At 49.0% G+C, this 20,777-nt stretch overlaps 3 protein-coding genes across 3 annotated transcripts; 1 reads left to right on the top strand and 2 right to left on the bottom strand.

Moving 5' to 3' along the window:
* Positions 1–1,063: 1,063 nt before the first annotated feature.
* On the top strand, positions 1,064–7,251 carry EPUS_06267 (uncharacterized protein; the record flags this gene model as incomplete). The annotated part of the gene is made up of 7 exons (XM_007807369.1): positions 1,064–1,985; positions 2,105–2,254; positions 2,335–4,985; positions 5,039–5,525; positions 5,582–5,726; positions 5,782–5,933; positions 6,905–7,251. The coding sequence occupies 7 exons, from the start codon at positions 1,064–1,066 to the stop codon at positions 7,249–7,251; spliced, it is 4,854 nt and encodes a 1,617-aa protein (XP_007805560.1).
* Positions 7,252–12,673: 5,422 nt separating this feature from the next.
* EPUS_06268 (uncharacterized protein) lies at positions 12,674–14,548 on the bottom strand (the record flags this gene model as incomplete). The annotated part of the gene is made up of 2 exons (XM_007807370.1): positions 12,674–13,186; positions 13,238–14,548. The coding sequence occupies 2 exons, from the start codon at positions 14,546–14,548 to the stop codon at positions 12,674–12,676; spliced, it is 1,824 nt and encodes a 607-aa protein (XP_007805561.1).
* A 1,175-nt stretch (positions 14,549–15,723) lies between these two features.
* Positions 15,724–19,880, bottom strand: EPUS_06269 (uncharacterized protein; the record flags this gene model as incomplete). Its single annotated transcript, XM_007807371.1, has 5 exons — positions 15,724–16,300; positions 16,351–16,522; positions 16,573–19,102; positions 19,180–19,262; positions 19,331–19,880. The coding sequence occupies 5 exons, from the start codon at positions 19,878–19,880 to the stop codon at positions 15,724–15,726; spliced, it is 3,912 nt and encodes a 1,303-aa protein (XP_007805562.1).
* Between the last annotated feature and the right edge of the window lie 897 nt (positions 19,881–20,777).

A 20,777-nucleotide genomic window follows, 5' to 3' on the forward strand; every position in this document is an offset into this window, starting at 1 on the left:
ATCCTGCGCGTTTTCTTCGTCTAGAAATTCAAGCTCTGAGGAGGGTGGAGCAGTTGATACATCCTCTTGACGGCGCAGAGAGATAGGCTGCGTTGATACAGCTCTTTTACGCCCTGCTGGCCCTGCTGGCCCTGCTGGCCCTGGAGAACCCTTTTCGGAGGATCTCTTAGAGCCCTGAGATGCTACAGACTCCTCTCTAACCCTCAAAATCACCTTCTGCGCCCCTGTTGACTGTGCAGAGGCTGGCGGGGTATCTCTATCTGCGTCATCAAGGCGCCGTGGGGCTCTCCCTGCGTTTGAACGCTTCTCGCGATTCAACACCATGGTTTTCTATCTCGAAATTTCGGCAGCAAGGTCACAAGAGAGTCAATTTTACTATCTGGGCAATTTTTGGCATTCTACTACGATAATTAGGTGGTAAATGGCCATCCTCTGCCCACACCGCAATTCTGCCCCGCGGCGCCAGCAATTCGAGGGTAGCGCCAAGGAATTGCAACACTTTCGCAATGCACAGTAACAGTCCGCCGTAATTTTGAACCCCTCTTAAACGATCGTCAGCGCTAATTGCCACACTGGATAGCAATTGGAAGGACAATGTCTACCCCAAGATTCGCGTATGGTGTAGGCCACTCGCAAAGCGAGGGGCTTACAAGGATGCAATTCCTGTAAGTGGGGCTCGAAGAGCTCCATCTATTGGGCCACAGGTAAGAATGCCAACTCTGATCACTACTTTTAGTTCGTCATGTCAGACGCTCAGCCTCTGCTGCCTTGGCCCCGGCAGCCTGTTAAGTTTCCAATACCTTCTTGACAGCAGCATGTGGCGATTCATAATTCTTGATACTGATGTACTCTAGACTGTCTATGGTAACTTAAACTGTTACAGCTTGAATTAACAGTACCCACTGTGAAAAATAACACGCCTCTCCCTCAGATTAGGCATAAACCTAGATCCCGCCCTCTTATCGCCGCAGCTTCATACGATTTGGAGCTCCTACGACCACTGATGCCTCCGCTTCCGGTCGATAAATATCATGTGGGTTTGATATGTGCGCTGAAGACCGAAATGGCGGCAGCTCGGGCCGCCTTGGACGAGGAACATGGAATGGTTATGGTCAAAGACGTGCAGGATCATAACTCTTACTTTGCGGGACGTGTTCACGAACATAACGTGGTCATCGCGTGCTTGCCTGCAGGCGTCGATGGCACCGCGGCGGCAGCCTCCGTTGCCAAGGATATGGTGAGAACGTTCAAAGCCTTAAGATTTGGACTAATGGTCGGCATCGGAGGCGGTATACCCGACTTGGATAAAGATAAGGACATTAGACTGGGAGATGTGGTAGTGAGCCAGCCGATGGGCACCAATGGCGGTGTGATTCACTATGACAAAGGCAAAAGCTTGGAGGGAGGGAAATTCCAGCAAAAAGGGTCTCTCAATGCGCCACCGTCTGTGCTCCTAACAGCGCTAAATGCCCTACAAGCAGATCATGAGTTGGAAGACAGTAAGATGTCCACTTATCTTATTGAGATGTTCAAACGCCGTCCTAAGATGCGAGCAACCGGCTATGCCTTTCCGGGTACGGACAAAGACTGTCTGTACCAGGCTAATTACCCACATTCGATAGGCAGCGATACTTGCGACCAGTGTGATAAGGCTCACGAATTACATCGCCGGAGTCGCAGTAGCACGGAACCACAGGTACACTACGGAATCATTGCATCGGGAAATCAGGTGGTCAAAGATACCGCTGTGAGGGACCTTCTCCGCGATGATTATGGTGCCCTGTGCGTCGAGATGGAAGCGGCGGGGCTAATGAATAATTTTCCATGCCTCATTATTCGAGGCATTTGCGACTATGCCGATTCCCATAAGAATAATGCCTGGCATAGATATGCGGCGGCCACTGCAGCAGTGTATGCTAAAGAGCTACTGATCTATGTATCAGCAGAACAGATCTCCAATGAGAAACCAATCAACCAAGTCTTAGGTAAGTGATTGGTCTAAACTCCTATTTAGAAGTGTCGTACACTTTAGCTCAATGGTGTATACCTCTTATAACAATATTGTACCATCTTGAGCACCTCCCAACGTTGACTTATAATCCAGATATTGTAAAAGGCCACATCGAAGCAGCGACAGACCACTACCGCAGGCAAGAGATACAGTACCAGAACGAGAAAGACCGAAAATGCCACCTTGCTTTCAAATTAGACAGTTATGAACAGCAAAAGAATATCCACCCTGATCGGGCTACAGGTACATGTCGCTGGGTCCTTGGGCATGAGAAATTTATCGACTGGCAAGAAGTAGCGCAGATAACCTTCTATGGATATCAGCAGATCCAGGCTGCGGAAAATCGGTCCTCTCCAGATCTCTGATCGACCAAGAGCTTCAAAATACAAATACCCATAGGGTCTGTTACTTTTTCTTCAAAGACAACGAGAAGCAGGATAAACTGAGCATTGGCTTATGCGCTCTGCTCCATCAGCTCTTTGACAGCCAGCCCCGTCTTCTTCGACACGCCGCTACTGCTTATGAGAAAAATGACCATAAGCTAAGTCAAGAAGAAGGCGAACTATGGCGGATATTTCTTGCCGCTACCGCCGATCCAGAGGCGCGTAATGTGACCTGCGTACTAGACGCGTTGGATGAATGTCGAGAGGACGACCGACGGCGACTCATCAACATGTTGTCCCAATTTTACGTAAATTCAGCGTCATCTCGGCGACGAAAAAATTGGCTGAAGTTCCTAGTCACGAGTCGACCTTACGACGACATCCAAAGAAGATTCCAGGAAATGATGTCGTCCCTTCCAGCGATACGCTTGCGTGGAGAGAATGAAAATGAACAGATCCGGAAAGAAATCGATATGGTGATCAGAGGGAGGGTCTCAGAGCTGGCAGTGACGCTAGAGCTCAAAAAAGAGACGAGGAACCGACTGGAGCAAAGGCTTCTGCAAATGGAACATCGCACGTACCTGTGGCTTCATCTTGCTATCGATCATGTATATGAGACGTACAGAAGTAGTCTACGGCCAGACGACGAATCGATCGAATCAGTTCCATCCTCGGTCGAGGCTGCATACGAAAAGATCTTGGAGAAGGTCACAGGGAAGGTGAAAGAGGCGGTGAAAACCATCCTGCAAATCGTGGTGGGTGCCCGTCGTCCGTTAAATACCGGAGAGATGGCTCTAGCCCTTGACATGGCCACCTTATCACATGTTGGATCCGCTGCAGATTTTCGAATTGATAAAGATCACCTGGAGCGGAACATACGCAATTGGTGTGGGTTATTCATATTTATTAACCATTCCAAGATCTATCTCATCCATCAGACGGCAAGGGACTTTCTGATTTGTGAGATCACTATGGCCAGAAATACTGGATGGAAACACCGTTTCGACCGTATCGGCACAGAAACGCTCATGACAAGGATATGCGTCAAATATTTACTATTAAAGGACCTAAAGGAGAACGTCTCGTATGACCGCATTACAGACAGCCGTAATGAGATAGAAGGTAAGAGCAACAAAGGCGACATGAAAAAATTTCTGTCGTACTCAGCAGAGCACTGGCCAGGCCATCTACGAAGTTCAGAAATCAAAGAAAACGATTCCTTCATAACTACCTTACTTCAGCTGTATGATACGACCAGTGAGCGATTTGAATTATGGTTTCGATTATTCTGGGCGACTACGCGTTCTCATGGTTTTCAACCAGAGATGAATGAGCTTCGGCTAGCAGCGTTCAATGGGCATGATATGGTACTCCCAGAGATTTTGATCGACAAGGATAACGTCAACTTGGGCGATCAGGAAGGTCGAACGGCAATATTATGGGCATCAGTAGGAGGTCATGAGAAGGTGGTGCAGATGCTGCTGGACAAGAATGCCGATGTGAATGCTCAAGGGGGACACTATGGCAATGCATTGCAGGCGGCATCAGTAGGAGGTCATGAGAAGATCGTGCAGATAATGCTGGACAAGAATGCCGATGTGAATGCTCAAGGTGGATACTATGACAACGCACTGCAGGCGGCATCAGTAGGAGGTCATGAGAAGGTGGTGCAGATGCTGCTGGACAAGAATGCTGACGTCAATGCTCAAGGTGGAGGCTATGGCAATGCACTACAGGCAGCATCAGCAGAAGGTCACGAGAAGGTGGTGCAGATGCTGCTGGACAAGAATGCCGATGTGAATGCTCAAGGGGGAGGCTATGGCAATGCACTACAGGCAGCATCAGCAGAAGGTCACGAGAAGGTGGTGCAGATGCTGCTGGACCGGGGAGCCAAAGTCAATGCTCAAGGTGGACGCTATGGCAATGCATTGAAGGCCGCATCAGTAGGAGGTTTTGAGAAGGTCGTGCAGATGCTGCTGGACAAGTATGCCAACGTGAATGCTCAACGGGAAGACTATAGCAATGCATTGCAGGCGGCATCAAGGGGAGGTCATGAGAACATCGTGCAAATGCTGGTGAACAAGAATGTCGGGATGAATGCTCAAGATCAAGTATATGGCAATGCGCTGCAGGCGGCATTATCAAGAGGTCACAAGAAGGTGGTAGAGATGATATTGGACAAGGCTGCCGCGGTGAATGCTCAAGGTGAACGGTGTAACAACGCGCTGCAGGCGACATCATCAGGAGGGTACACGAAGGCAGTACAGATGCTAGGCAAGGGCGCTGAGGTGAATGCTCGAGGTTGGAACCAAACACACAAGCATGAGATCTCTTTAGATGTCTATGTCGACCGGGAGAAGCTTTCAACTTATTCTCACTCTGATGAGGTTTGGCATTTGGAATTTTCACATGATGGTACCAAATTGGCAACAGCTAGTAAAGATCAGACCGTCTTGATCTACGAGACCGCAACTTTCACCATATTACATCGACTGACTAGACACGAAGGGGGGGTGACATACGTTACGTGGAGTCCTGACGATTCAAAGCTGATAAGTACAGACGAGAAAGCCCATGTGTGGGAAGTCCCTGTAAGTATCTGCCTCACTTTGTATAGACTCCTGCAAACTAAAAATATGTCCAGACTGGTCGTTGTCTCCGGACGTTAGATTGCTTTGGTCACCGGGTAAGCTCTGCTTCATGGGCACCAGATGGTCATTCCTTCATAACATCAACTTTTGGGGGGGCTTCTTCAATATGCCACTGGAGTGCGAGGCCTTCGGACTTGGGCCAAAATTTGAACACGATCGGCGGTTTAGGTGCACGACACTGTGCGATCACTCCTGATGGTGAACGAATCGTGGTAGCAGGTGAAAGACACCTCTATGTCTACAACGTTCACACCTACGAGAAAGAGTACAGCCAAAAATTTCCTGCCCAATTAACATGCGTAAGTGTCACTCGCGATAGCAACAACATGCTCGTCAATCTGGCTATCGGAGGAGCCAAGTTGCTCGATATTGAGACGGGAAATACCATCAGGACGTTTGAAGGCGCGACACAGGGCAATTATATGATACGAAGCTGTTTTGGCGGATCAGCCGAAAACTTTGTTGTAAGTGGCAGTGAAGGTGAGCCATACAAGGTGATTCCAAAGATTGTTGCACGCGAAATTGATTTTGTCTAGATTCCATGATATATGTCTGGCACAAAGACAACGGCTGCCTCATTCAGAAGCTCAGAGGACATGCATATTGTGTGAATGCGGTTGCATGGAACCCTGGCGACCCTGGAATGTTCGCATCGGCGGGGGATGATTGTCGAGTCAGGATGTATATGCATCACATCAACTATTCTATGGGAACGATTGCTAAATCTGACATATAGATGGTCTTGCTCTTTCTCTGCGAACGATGCCGTCCCTTCATCAGAGAAACGACCAGCCTCCAGTAAGAGTATGGGCAGGTCAAAGGCACCGTCAAATCTTGAGAAATCCAAACCATCTGCAGCCGATGGAGGCTATTCAGGTCTTCGTGATGGTATTGCATCAGACACACCCAAGGCCTGAAATGGATCTATTCTCCTGCTTTGGCTTCTGCACCTGTAGGGGCCGCCACGATGAACAACTCCTGGGAGGTTTATATGGACGTTGATAATGGGCGGCGATGCACTTGGTGCTGACCATTTGCATGCGGTCGATAGAATGACGACTGGGGCTTCTGAGTGGGTAAAACCTGGGATGCTCCAACACGGAACAAAGAAACAAGAGAAGTGCTCGTTTACCGAATTCTGGAAAGCGTACTGACCTCCGCCTCAGTCTACTAGTCAGTTGGACGGAGGAACGAAGATACTGTCTCAGAGCCTGCAAAGACTTTGAACAGCGAGCCCAAGCGCCAATGTCCAACTGACATTGCACGATGACACAAACCGGACTAGGTAAGAGCCGAGACGTATTCGGACCAATGCCTTGCCAACTGACACCACCATCATGATAGGGTGTGGGAACTAATGTCGGTACACCTTGGAAAACATCCATGGATAGGAACTATCAGGCCTCTGATCGAGGCACGCCGACATGCATCGTGGCTGCCGGCACGGCTCCGACCAGCAGGTGAGGCAATCATAACTCTTTGGGAAGTGGTAGTTACAGGACGAGTAGGGCCGTGTACAGGCCGACACGGCCGCAGTTTACCCCTTGATGCCTACATACTCACTAGGTGTGCGTTGGATGGTTCTCTTAGGAGATCTGAGTCACCGATGGGAGCTCTAGGAGGTGGCAACGCGAGGCAGCCGCAAGGTCCGACAGGTTGCCTTCTTGATAATATCTGGCATTCGAGTATAAAGATCATTTGATGAAGTGACCGACCTTCGACATAGACATCGGATTCGTCCAGCAAGAGTACTGCGTTGCAGTGTTGTTAGGCAAGAAGGTCGTAAATGACGTCCCCGCGAATATGGAGGCCGCCATTCTCGCATCTTAGTAACGCGTACATATGCTCGACTCATCCAGTACCCGAAGAACTTCCACTGTTCATTGATCCGTCGCGAGTGGCCGCTCTCTATTCTGCCTGGTATTTCCCCGTCAGCTTAGGATCCACCGATGCCTTACGTAACCAGATCTTCGTGAAGGCGGTGACTTCAAACCCCGATCCCGACTCGCCGATCGTCAAGCGCACTCACGTAATTCGCAGGAGAAGATTCTTCGAGCCTGTACCTGTGGATCTTGGACGGTTTTGGGACAATGATGATGATGATTCGTCTGGGGGACCAGATGATGATTCTGATGTTGAGATTGTTGGCGTACGGGCTATCGAGGGGCCTGGTGCGGCGGCAGGGAATCCTATTGTGATACAATAAGGTACGTACGAAGCTTTCTTATTTTTGTTAAGCGTTTTGCACCAGCACTGCTTAGTCGTACGGGATGTGTACGACACCCAGATGAGAACTTCTACTTCTACGTAGTATCTGGGACTAGTAGCCGAAAGATGAAGCCAAAGAAGTTCATTATGTAGAGTTAATGAGTTGGTGTGGAGTTGAGAAGTTGGTGCGGAGTTCAAAATTTTGGATGTGTCGTTAACCCAATAACAGTCCGCCGTAGTCCCGTCCCGTCCCGCGAGCACAAAGAGGGCACCGGGGGTAAAGGTTGGGAAACCGGGCTCAACATTTTTTAAGAGAACGAACAGCAATGCTACATCAGTGAACCCTTCATCAAGAGCCAATTTTTAAATGTTTGTTGTCCTCATCATCTTGCTCTATACGGCGAGATAATAACCTAGTTTTCGTACCTAAATCTTGATCGCGCCTTAGCACCCAGTTGGGTTGGTCGGTTATTATGTGCCGCACTCTACTGGCTTCTATACAGTGAGTAGCGTCTCAAAACACCGTCTTTAGGGGACTGGCGCCGTGACCGGATTTTGGCTGATGCTGATATCGAACGTACAATGCAACTGTACATCTTAATACTCCGTATGCCTTCTTCAAGACACCCGGGTAAATACCAGTCCCCCAAAATTGTTGCTTGCTGGGTGTTAACCTTCTGGTCTTGAAGATACAGCGCCGAATTAACCAAGAAACTCAATGAGCCTCTGTAGAGTTGTCCTGAATGGAACCCTGTATGCTGATACAATGTCTAGGGTCAACAAGACACACCAACAGCTCAAAGCGAGAAGTTGCCAAAAGAGGGCTGTAGCAACGCCTTGACTTGGCGCAGAGAGATGACAAGTCACCAGATCCAGCAGGAAAGCCCCAACAAAGAGAATCCCTAATCTAAGAGGGTTTCGATAGAAGCCTGGAGACCAGGCTTGCGCATACCGGAAGATCAGATGGCTGCTCACACCTGTAACGAGTAGTTGAAGAGGCACGCTCGATCTTGCATCGGGAAAGATCGAAGGAAGCAGCGATCCTATCAAGGATGCGATACGGTATTCTTTGAGATGGTCCTCTGTTGGCATCCGTTGCATTGCCAAGTAAAATCCACCATAGAGTCCCACGAATGGAATGGCCCTGATTGCTGCTTTCAGAAAACCAGCCAGTTCCTGTTCTATGGCTTCAGCAACTCGACTTGGGCTTTCTTTGGCAACCACTGGAAGAGCATGAGTTCCGGGAAGGAGTATGGTTGAAGTTAGGATCATGAAACCGCGTGAACAACATCCTATAGTGTCCAAGAACCTGGTGATAGCAGACCAGGATACATGTGCTTCATAAATGGTCAGCAGATCCCAACCCAGAGACAAGCAAGAGAGGACTGCTAGCTTGAATTGCATGTAGGGTACGTCATTCGCGTCTCTAATCCCTCTAACAACGGACCATGTTGCTCTCGACCGAGGAGTAGAAACCCCGCTTGCAGCTTTGATGTAGGATCTGCTGCTACGTCCTTCCGTGTAGGTCTCACTTGAAGTGGATTTTCTAGCCATTTTGCAGCAGAAAGGCCTGAATCTTTCCACAAAGAAGCCGCGTCTTTTCTCTGGGTTTAGATTGATATCTGATCAGCTGAGAAACACATTCGTGGAGGCGATGAATGGAGTTTGCGGTTGATGCGCTCGTGGAAACCTTCTTGAGTAACATTGCAATTAGCGACTGGACGCCTGGACACGTTTGAACACTTACCAGCGCCTTGGAGTATCAGAACAGCTTCTGGAAGATACCGGGCCTGGCCAGCACAGCAGGTGGTGTTGGATCCTTTCAGTACTGCGAACCAGTCAGCCACTTTGTCGTACCACATACGGGTTACGCCAGCCCAGACCTCAGTCACCTATATTAACCTCCCTGACCGTCATGCTATATCTTGTCAAATTGGTTAAACGCTCGATCCAGATTTTTCGAAACTGAAAGAAGGAAAGGGTGGAGGGAAGCTGTAGAAGGGTTGGAGTAGAATTAGTGGCGATACGGATTTCGTGACAAGAAGTATAAGCATGGCAAGGCAGAGTCAAGTTTTCGCCGGAATTTGAAAGTGATGCTGGAGAGGCGGTGCTGAGGGGAGATTCTGCTGGAGGGGGAGTGCTGGAGAGGCCATGCTGGAGAGGCGGTGCTGGAGAGGCAATGCTGGAGAGGCAATGCTGGAGAGGCAATGCTGGAGAGGCCATGGATGAATTTATTGGTGCATGAACGAGGCAGTTGCAGAAAGTTCCAAGGCAGATTGGAAACGCCATCAGGCAACCCTGGAAATGCGACCACTGTTGTCCAGCCTTGCCATTTTCTACGGCAGAAGTGAGGCGCTACCGCTCGTTTTCTCCTTTATAAGATCGTTCTTGATTCCACCATGAATGTCCGAACAGACTTATTGTTGTTATATTCTTAACATACCTCTTGATAACCCTCGCTTTGGCTTATTCTACAGATCTTATCTATCAATACACCCTCGTCTTCTTTGTCCACAACGTTTGAAAACACATTCATCGCCATTTCCTTGCTTTGAATCAGTGATATCAATGTCGGATGCCTATTCCATGCCTGGAGTGTCAGCAAATATGGAGTGCCCTCTTCCGATCCATTCGCCGACTGGGGACCATTGCAATTGCCACCAGTGCAGCATTTCTCATGGCAAGGTACAATCCAGTGTCCACAATGCCACAATCTACTACTGCTGTCACTGCGACAATGGGACATCGATCAATACAACCACTTGTGAGAGTATACATCTACGGCTCCAAAAATTTGACTGCTGACGGTGCGTTCAATCAAGGTTGCCCAGACCCACTGGCAGGATCCAAGACCGGAAGTCTTGGTTGCCGCCTGCACGATCTTGGGGATTTCCCTTGTCGATCTTCATTCACAATCGAAACCACATAGATATCAAGACGTGCTCTTTTTAGCACATTTTGTCGCTGCAGCTATTTTGTGTATTCTGGAATGCCGCAATGGATCGCCAATACCAGCAGCGCTCAGAAAGATCCTGCCAGCAGTGATGCTGTGCGGACAAATAGTGAACATGGTGGTTGGATTGGTTGTGGCTCCGAAGGAGGATGAGGAGCAAGATAAACGCAGACTTGAAGACCTGTCAGGCGTCAATCAAGCCATAAAGTTTTGATCGGAAATTCATAGTGTATGATATCACAGTGCAGTCCTATCTGTCACGATCTTTCAAGTCTCTTCTGCCTCGTCCGCTGAGTTCCACTATTGCTTGAGCGAATAAATGTAGTATCAAAGTGATCTGCCAAGCAGACAAGGTGGAAATTGAAAAGGAGCTTTACTTTGGTGCGCTGTAGCTCACTAAATGTGCTTAGAATAGGGCTGGCTGTAGTCTGCTATGAAAAATACGTCTACTAATTAGGTTCGTAGCCATAAAAGCGATGTCCTTTTGGTGGAGTGGTAGATGTATTGTTCCTCTGCTGTTGCACATGACCACTTGAGTGAGTGTGCAGCGAGTTCGACGCGGTTTCTTTAAGAAGTTTGCTACAATGGCTGGGACTGCTGGCCATGAGAGCTCTTCAATTGTAGCAGACTGATGAAAGAGTTTCTAGTCTTAGAGTTACCAATTCCTGACGCGCACTCTGCAGAAGACACCGGTGATTACACATAGCACTCACTTTCCTCGTTCATATGCGGCATCCATTCCTTCTCCTCCAGCTGCAGACTAGTAGTTGCTCGACGAGATCTCCCTGTCTGACAGGGAAGTAGTCTTTGCGGTTGATATGATGTCAGAGGTGGCCCCTTTCCATTGTTGGGAAGACTGCGCTATTGGTGACAGTTATCTTCTTTCACAGCCACTGCCGAACCAGATCTCTGATCCTGAGTTTCGAGTAGGCTGCTACATGGCCCGAACCTAACCTTCTTGGTCCGAGCCGAGCTCCGAGCCAGTCCGTCATCTTTAGCATTATATTTTAGACTCTAAAAATATACTTTCTATTTCATAGAAATTATTTTTATTCAGAATTTTAAGCTTAAAATTAATGGCTTGGCATTACATTTCCTCCTTGGCGAGTCCTTTGCCGGGGGCTCGGACCGGCTCCGACCATGTAGCAGCCTACAAGTTTCGAGTCTCTGAGCCAGGTCAGAAGGTCCCCAAGATCTTTTCAGAGACCCCGACCCGGAAGTCATCGGCGGCTACTGCTCAAACACAATGCATTCTGGTTTACTAGAATCGTCTGTAGTTTCTAGGCAATTCCGAAATCTAACCAAAGTGTTCTGTGTAGTATTGCCTGTTCGTAAGAACCTTTTCTGGGAATCATACTGTAAAAAACGGTACGCTTGCAGCCCCGAATAGTTCTCCGCTGGGAAGACTCTCCCTAGGGGGAGGTGAAATGGGTCTCATGAAAATCACTCTACTCAAGATTGAGAGAGAAAAAAGACGTGGGTATCCTTGCAGCTTGCCAATATAGCCAGATGCCTGACAAGGGAGAAGGGTGAAGGGTGAGAAGGGACGATGAACTAGGGAGGTCAAGAACACGATGGTAGGGGAGGAGCTCTATGGCAGGGAACTGCTGGAAATCCAAGGAAAGAATACAATTGAGAAAAAAGCTCCTTGATACATCTGCAGATCATTACAGCGAAATTCGAGGTCCACCCACTTTGCCCATAGTCGTATATTTAGTGTCATTTTCATTCCTCTCGTCTCCCCTGGTAACTAATAAAGAACTGGGACACCTGAAAGACAAGCGTACGCAGTCAGTAGAGATACATCAATTAAGTGTGGTTCGAAACCCACAAGCGCTGTCTTTTGCTGGCGTGATTGACGTGTCCCCTTTCTTGATTCGTTCTCACAGAGATTTGCACTGTGCAGCAAGCTATTTAGGCCATCATGCAGAGCCGGAATGGCATGATGTGGTGTGCGGTTGCATAGAGGCTTACACGACGTATTGGAAGTATTTGACTTCTGTGTCTATTAAATCGCCGCTCGCCCACTCATGGATCTCCTGATCGCCCAGGTCACAACCACTTCCTAGCGGAGGACGTTCGATGCTTCGGAGTTCGCCCGCCACGATCTGGTCGACTTCACCTCAGGAAAAGGCTCCATGGGAGTCATTACTTCCACCGTTTAGTCCGGCGATATCCTTTGCATCGTCTCCGGATTTCCTATGCCGCTTCTGCGGCGCAAAACCAAGCGGAATGGGGAGTATTTTTGGCTGGCGGTACATGCTTATGTTGACGAGCTGATGCAAGGCGAGGCCTTTAACAAGATTAAGAAGAGTGAAAAGTTTAGTCTGTGCAAGAAGCCGAGGCGGTTTCTTATACATTAGCCGACGCAACCAATTCAGGTCCTTCCATCCCTGAACTCTAATCGGACAACGATCGAAAACCGAAGCTCAGGTAAAACACTTTGCGAATCCACACTCTCGTTCTTTCAGCTAAGCCCAGCGGGCGGTATCCAACTATTCAAGACAATCTTCTCAATGATCAATCCTCTAGCAAGTTGGGTTTCGCCGGATAAGCCTGGCCGCGCACGAGAACGATCTGATATCGAAAATGCGTGTCTCCTCTTCCGATGCAAAAAACCTTGATCCCAGATCCAAACGCTATCATCGAAAGTTGTCTCGGCTGCCTCAAATTCGACCGCTTCGCTGTTCATTACGCCATGTCTGTAACATTCGCCGAGGATATCATAGGCTCCATCTATACTGCTCGGTCTCACAACGAAAGGTAATGGAAATCCCAGCAAGATGCAGACTTTGTCCCCAGGAGCGCTCTGCGAAGGAACGAGTGCAATGTGCCCTCGCTCCGTGACGAGATATCCCCACCTGAATGTATTGGCAGGTCCGCGAGTGTTCATAAATCGATTGAAATCTTGGGTGAAAAGTTGGCGATGGCGGTCCTGATCACGACATTTGGAGCACGTCGACGTCCTCGACAATAAACTCTGCTGTGCCTGTAAGTTCTGCTCCAGGCGGATACTCGGCTAGCAACTCACCAGTTCCTGGATATTGGCAGAAACCGAACCTAAGGACGAAACTGCGTCTACGATTACTCCCGCAAACTGAAGCTTCGCTGGTATATGCGGAATGCAATACCACTTCAAATCGATGTTCGAATTTCCCGACGCCTTGAAGACTCTGTTCTGCCGGTTCCTACCGATCAAGGACATGCATATCTTTTCCAGCTGCCAGGCGTCGTCGTCTGGGAAGTCGGGCGACTCTAGTTGAAGCGGTCCTGAAACATCTCTGCTGGCTACGACATCATCGTCGATGTCGTTTGCTGCATGGCAGAGTAGTCTTACCGCTACTTCCTCAACGGTCAGAGCGTAATCCGGGGGATTCGCAGATGCATCAGATGTCCGCGAGAGTCCAAGCAAAGCGAAGACTCTGTCCCGGGGATCGGAGCATTGGCGCAGTATGTATGTGTGGATAAGGTCTGATAATCTAGACCTCACAGCCCCTCCTCGATCTAGCTGTAGTTGAAGGAGGCTTAGAATCTGGTCCAGGAAGATGGAGCTAACGTCTGGGTTGTCTTTGCCGGGTAATGTGCGAGCGCTTTGGAGTGCATCTGTTAGTTGCTTCAGATCTTCACGGTTCGCAGGCACCTCGAGGATGTCTGCGCCGCAAATAAATGTGAGTTTCATTGCGACTGCGGCTTCCTGTACCACCCAAATTCGTCGCCACCACGGCCGTGTGAAAATGTCCTGAAGACCTTCAGTCGGGTTCCGGCCGAACAAAATTTCGGCTTTATCCCAGCGAGAGCTTGCGGTGAAGAGGTTACGAAGCTCCTCGAGACCTTCGCTACTCTGCTTACTTGCATCTCCCAACCAAATGATAACATGAGCAGCCGTTTCGTAGATGCGTCGCATCAAAGACACCTGGTGGCCCCTTTCTTCATAGTCATCCTGATTGATACAAATCGCATCGATCCAGAGGACTCGATCGCGATCTTCGAGCCTCAGCTGTTGAAGTGCAGAGAACAGGTTTGACGTGACCTTGAATGGTCGGCCGTTGAGAGCGATTTCACAGCCCCGCCCTTCCCCCCAGAAGTATGACAGAGCTTCATACTCCGGCGTAGATAGGGCGTCATCTGTTCCCGTTGAATCGACGCTTTGTCCGCCTATTTGCACCGTAGCTAGCGAGCCCACGATGGGAGTATCCCGTGAGCCACGAGCTAGCGAGAAGAGTCGGATCTCGTGTCGATCGCGCAGTTTGTACTTCGACTGTGTGTAACGGTGATCTATGACCTTTTGCGCCGGATAATCTGAGATTGGAATAGATTGGGAAGTATTTTGAAAGGACCGCATCTTGGGCCGGGCGTTAAGAGCTCGCATAGTAGAGACTTCAAGTCCCGTTATGGAGGAGCTAAATGCTAATGTGCAGGATGGTTCGTAAGCATAAGCTTGCTGTCGGAGCAACTTCGGCTAATTTGTTAGACAAATGCTCTACCTCACCAGACCCTGCGACTTCAATTATAGGAATCATGCGCATACGCCTGTGTAGCGATGGGACATGGCCTGCCAAGCGATTAGGTCAGTTAGTTAAGAGTAAATCGAAGGGCACCCTCAGGGTATGTTAGACTCATACGCTTCACTCACACATACTGATCTTGTCTTTTGCACGTCATTTTTACGTCGTGCCAAGGATGTTCTGACAAGGAGCAATAGTGGTACAGCTTAAACAGAGGCTAAGCTGATGTTGAGCCAGGTAACTAATCGTTAAGTCAGGCACCTAAAACGGCCAACTCAAGTTACTAGGTGCTAAGGCGCTGTCACGTGGGATCCATTAGCTTGCTTGGCGGTTAGCTCTTAGTTAGTAGCTCTTGCTGCTGCTCAGCAGCTTCTTCTCTCATCCATAGTAGAATCAATCAATTTGCTCCTATCCATTGCAGGCGCGGTCAAGATTTGGTGCAGGATACCGAAACATTACTCATAAGGACCTTTGTAATCCATAAGCAACCAGAGACCATGAAGAATGCATGAAGAGTGCACCGGGTCATCCAAAGGTTTCCTAGATCTATAACAAACCAGGGAAATTTCCGTGAACTTATAACACAGTATATTTCATGGATTTTCAATACTCCTTTCCAAGCACCAGGAGGGCATCAGTAGGCCAACAGATGACCATGAGATGATGCAAATATCCACACCAAGATATTCAGAATAGGGATAACTACTGTGTAAGGGAGACCTCCTGAAGTCAGCACGTGGAGGGCATCCATAGGTCATCTTGGCGGACGAACTTCAAAAGATTTCGCCAAAAATTTCACAATCACAAGAGTCAAAGCACGGAAAGGAACAACAATTCACCGCATTTTTATGCCTACCTAAGTAGGGCTTCGGCATTTGAGGCGGGAAAACAATTCTCCGTGCTGCTACTGCCCTGTTAAGAAATACACAATTTGGGCCAACTTCCTCTCTCCACCACTACCACTACCACCACCTCCTCCTGCTTCCTCTCCACAACTCCAAACAAGCTGTACCTAAAGGTACACGCCCACCAAAGCCAACGCCACAGCCACCACCGCGCCAATAAACCCGGTCAGCATTCTGGCCAGGAGGATCTCCTTCTTGTGGAAGGTTTGGCAAGTCCCCTTCGTCCACTCACGCATCACATCGTCACGGACGTGACCGGGGTCCCAGGCAACGAAGAAGATAAGAGGAAGCCAGCCAATGACTGACAGGAAGAGCCAGAGGACAATCCGCCGTCCCATCTCCCGCTGGATCTTGGGGTCGTCTTTGGGGATTCGCTTGGTGAGACGTGGAGCATGAGAGAATTCCCAGCGATTGTGGACATCACACCAGGCTTGCTCGAATATGCGGCCGTCTTCTTCGTACTTTGTGCCTCGTAGAGCTTTGGGACGATCTGTTGCGGTGCCATCTTTATTACGGAAGACGAGCTTGAGCATTGAGTCGTTGAAGGGGAATTCAGGACACTTCTTCTTGAGGATATTCATGTTGTCTTGAGCTATGATCATGCGTTCAGCGATTTGATTGTCTGTGCTTGAGCGGGTCAGAGGTTTGTTGAAGGTCAAACCAAAGTCGTTGGATGCTGGCAAGCTAAGATAGGGTTAGTAAATATGTAAGAATAGGACTATAGATATACTTACTCAGGCAGAGGGTTGGCAGAGCGAAATGGGTTCATAGCTCTGATAAGGTCCTCCTCAATGTGTGCACGGGGAGGCGCGGTTTGTTGCGTGCCAGGAACACGGGTAATGCCACCTGTGTCACAGCCTAATTCCTCACGGATACGTTGATAGCGTCGTGATTCAGGCATTTTGACTAAATAGGGAGATCAGCTGCGTATTTTGATATGAAAAAAGACACCTTACATCCTGGACTTCCTGTTAGATAATGTTCTGTTCTCTTGATAGAACCGGGTGTGTATGATTTTGCGGATTTGGGTGTGTGTTGCGAATTTGGGTGAAGAATGCTGCTTCCATCCACTGTGAGATTTGTGGGATAGAATGTTAAGTAAGAACCGTCCTCAGAAACGTCAGAACACGTGTCTTCTGTGTCAAAAGGATTTTCAGAATGATTATTGGTCGTGTTTGGAGTTGGAGTGTGCGTTTGGTGTAGAGGATGAGGGGAGTCAGCGTGGATAGCCTGATGTTTGTCGGTACGTTTACTTGATAATTCGCTCAACTCAAAAGATGAACCTGGAGTGTTAACGTTGACAGGGGGAGGCGAAGAGATGAATGGATTCTGGTGTTTACCACTAAGCGGTGTTGGGTGGCGGTAACTAGGCGAATTCTCTGTTCTGCACTGATTTGGTGGTGTTACGATGTTAGGCAACGCAGTGGTAGGCGATGATATCCTATTCAGTCTCGGCAGTGGATGCCCTTCAGAATGCGGAGGGACATATCTCGGCACTGTTGCTGGATCTTGAACCTCTAAAGTCTTACCATTTCGTCGATATCGGTGAACGAGAGCCTTCGTTGGTGGTGTGATGAACGTCGGATGCGACCTCAATGGATCCCAGGGTGAGGGAGCAGCCTTGATTTGTTCAGCACTTTCGTTACTGGACACATTTGCCAGGCTGCTTCCAGAGGTGTCACGACCGATGGATACTTGGGTATGCAGATCTCTTTGCATCCCACTTTCTCCTACGGTTTCCCACTCTCCACCATCATTTCCGTCTCCCTCGGTGAACAGATCGTCTTCTTCCTCACTCTTCACGCTTCTAATAACCTGTTTACCCTTTGCAACAGCGCTCAATCGTTCAGCTTCAGCGCTTTCACGGCCAACTAAAGAGACCATAGAGCTTTCATCCATGTACAATCCTGGCCTAAACAACCCATCTTTGAGAGCGACATCAAGGCTAACGCCACGACTCGATGAGCTTTGAAGGCCACCGAAGTCGAGGACAGAGTCAGAATCAAGGTCACCCGTGTTATCCACACCAGCTTTGGGGTTCTGCAGGTCAGAAGCAGGCGGCTCACTAAAGCTTTTTTGCTCTTGCTCGGATGAATGAGTTGCGAGGCGCTCTGAAAGAAGTTGGGCGACGCGAGCGTCAGCCTCTACAAGCTCATCAGATGTGGTGGATCGTTGTCCTGCAGGTGGTGATTGATACGTTGCATTAGAAAGAAGATATTGATCATTGTATGGTTCGTTGCCCACGGGATCGATTACACTCTGGCTGGTCAATTCTCCCGGTTGCTCATGAACCGACTTTCGAAGCTGGTTCAACTCTTTAGTGGAGAGGTCACGGAAGCTGGTCTTGCCCTTATTGCCCATCCAAGAGAATTCGCTGGTGAGGACACCTTTCTGGCTGTTAGCAGGTTTGACTGGTGATCCAGAAGCCTTTCTTCCTGCAGGAGTATCTGTGCCACTTGCTTGTGTCAAATTAAGCAACTTCTCGGTGTTCTCGTACAGAGAAATCTCAGATAGAGTTTCACCAATGAGACCTTTGGCAACAACACATGATGGATCCGGAGGAAGTGGAATGGCCGGTGCTTGGCCAGCAGGAGACGATCTCAGTACATCTGGATCATCAAGTACGCTTTGGCGGGAGCTAGAAATGTCAAGAGAATTTTCGACTTCAACCTCTCGACCACTCTCGGTGCTCCTCTTTCTGCAGTCAGACCCATCGCCATGTCTCTTCACAATGCTCCCAATGATACTGGATTTCTCTACTCTGCCGCGAGCTCCATGTAGGTTTGGCTGCTTGGTGTTGGGACTTCTATCCTGATTCAGTCGTCGGGGGCTGCCGAAATCAAAGCTTGAATTGGAATCATGCTTTACCATGCTGGCGGGTCTTATAGCATGACCAGATGGAGGCGATACGCTGATCGGTCTCAAGAGATTTGTTCTACGCTTGGGCCTTGGGCTGTTTGGTAGTCTAGAACTGCGTCTGTCTCTTGATTCAGGAAGAGATGCGATCCGTGTGCCATGAGAAGGAGGAGAAAGGTCAGCGAATGGGTTCTTTGGTGGAGACAAATCGGAAAGTGCACTAGAAGAGTTTGCAGCTTCGCCAACCTTCGATGCTCCCGAGAAGGCTCGATCAGGAGAGATGATACTCTGATAAGCAGACTGGTAATCGTCGAAGATTGATCTGGGTGGCGTGTCTGTTCGTCTAGCTGCCATGTCTTTCGGTCCCGGCTTTTCACCAGACTCGGAAGCCATGCTTGGAGCAAACCAGTGGGATAGCAATGGAACGAGACTTGCAAGCTCCTCGAGGTCTCCAAGAGAAGTTGGCAACGATCCTTTCTGTATGAGACTGGAAGCTGAGTGGAATTCGAGAAGATCAGGAGTTATGGGTCGTGGGAGGTTCGATGTTACCTCGAGACCGCTGTGCGAGGGCAGATTCTGTTTCTTTCCTGGTCCAAAGGCAGTCGGCCTGTTGTGTCTGAGCCGGTTAGCCTGAAAGAGCGAAGGCGGTCCTAGAGGTCAGCCATTTTCTCGTTGAGTGGCGTTCAAAAGGTAGGTATCTTACTCACAGCTCTTCGATACTCGGCCACAGATTCTGCTCGTTTGCGCGACTCACAATTTCGAGTTTCTGGGAGAGATGAAAATGTGTTCGCTGGTATCGAATGTCAATGGTTACCCACTTAGCCACAACAGGCAACCGGTCACAATGTCCGAGCTTACCTTTTGCTTTGCGATGCAATTCACGCCTTGCTTGGTTACGATGATGGGAAAGCGCTGAAGCTTGAATATCTGGAAATTCAGGATATGACAATGTGGTCAGTGGGTGATGTGTGGGACCTGTGACCGCGTCACTTGTAAGATCAGAGATAGCCTGTCCTGTTCTGCTGGGAGCGGCAAACGGTGTCGATGCGGCTTGAGGAGATTCTTGCAGTGACAGCTCTTCCAGCCCCTGAAGGATGCTTCTAAGCTGGGGGAGCAGTGGCGCTGTCGAAGGATACGAGTAGGGAATTTGTGATGAGGAGGATGCATTACTGTGTGGTGCGACCGAGGTGAGAAATTTGGAACACCTGTGTTGTGAGTGCACCACTGCTGACACCGCAAGATCGGTTTTGATCAGGCCCGCAAAAGCCATCTCATTTTCTCTGCGCTCTCGAAGCCCACTCATAATCCTTTTGATCGTTGATTCCACCATACGAAACGCCATGCTACAATCAATGTCCATCGTGTCGAAACTACAGCCATCTCTGCAGAAGCCTGTCTGCGATGCCATCGTTGACTCCAAGAAGGCCAGGTCTTTGCACAATACCGCAGCCAGGATGTTCAGTTATGAGAATCACTTTTGATATATCCCTCTCAAGCTGTGCTGAATAACAGAGCCATGGTCAAGACGTGGCAGCTGAGACAAGTAGCCAACAAGAATCGCTCTGGCAGGATTTCCAGGAAGTGTGATTCTGTCATATCCAGAATTTGTACCAGTCAACGGCAAGCAGTTGATAGAACAAGGTATCAACGTGCAGCAATGTCAGAGGGTTGTTGGGAAATGATCATGAAAGCCTGGAGAGGAACGATTCTCCCCTCTTCAGACAATCGTCTTATTGTCAGAGGATGTGCAGGCACAACCAGGTTTCAAATTCTGCCTTCTGCTGGACGGAGTTACCTTTACAATGCACGAGGATTTCCAGCAAGGACTGCAGGAGCATGCATGATCATGATTACCTACTTTCCTTCAACACACTCCAGGAGCCTTCCAGTGGTGCAGCATATTCGCAAGAATGGAGCAAGCCGCCGCAGGGACGCGTGCCCCTTGGGTAGCAGAGCCATGTTATCACATAGTCTTACCAGCAGCTAAGCCATACCGACTGAGGCCGATATTGACCGGCAACGAAATGTACTGTCATGTCAATCATCACCTACAATACGTCTTTGAAAGTCGACATTCGTGGGAAGCACCTCTAGGAAAGGACAATGGTTGACATCCACCCGTGTGTGAACGGCAATGAGAAACAGGAAGACAAACAAGGTGGTCGTCTCACAAAAAAGGGTATCCCAGGTCAATCAACAGGTGGTCTCCTAGATTCTAAGGCTGTTGTAGTAAAATGACCTATCTGATCAGATATGGAAGAGAATGCAGGAGGTGAATTGAGGAGAGGAAAATATTAGCATTTTG

The sequence above is a fragment of the Endocarpon pusillum genome (genome assembly GCF_000464535.1).
Source record: "Endocarpon pusillum Z07020 unplaced genomic scaffold scaffold6858, whole genome shotgun sequence".
Lineage (NCBI taxonomy): Eukaryota > Fungi > Ascomycota > Eurotiomycetes > Verrucariales > Verrucariaceae > Endocarpon > Endocarpon pusillum.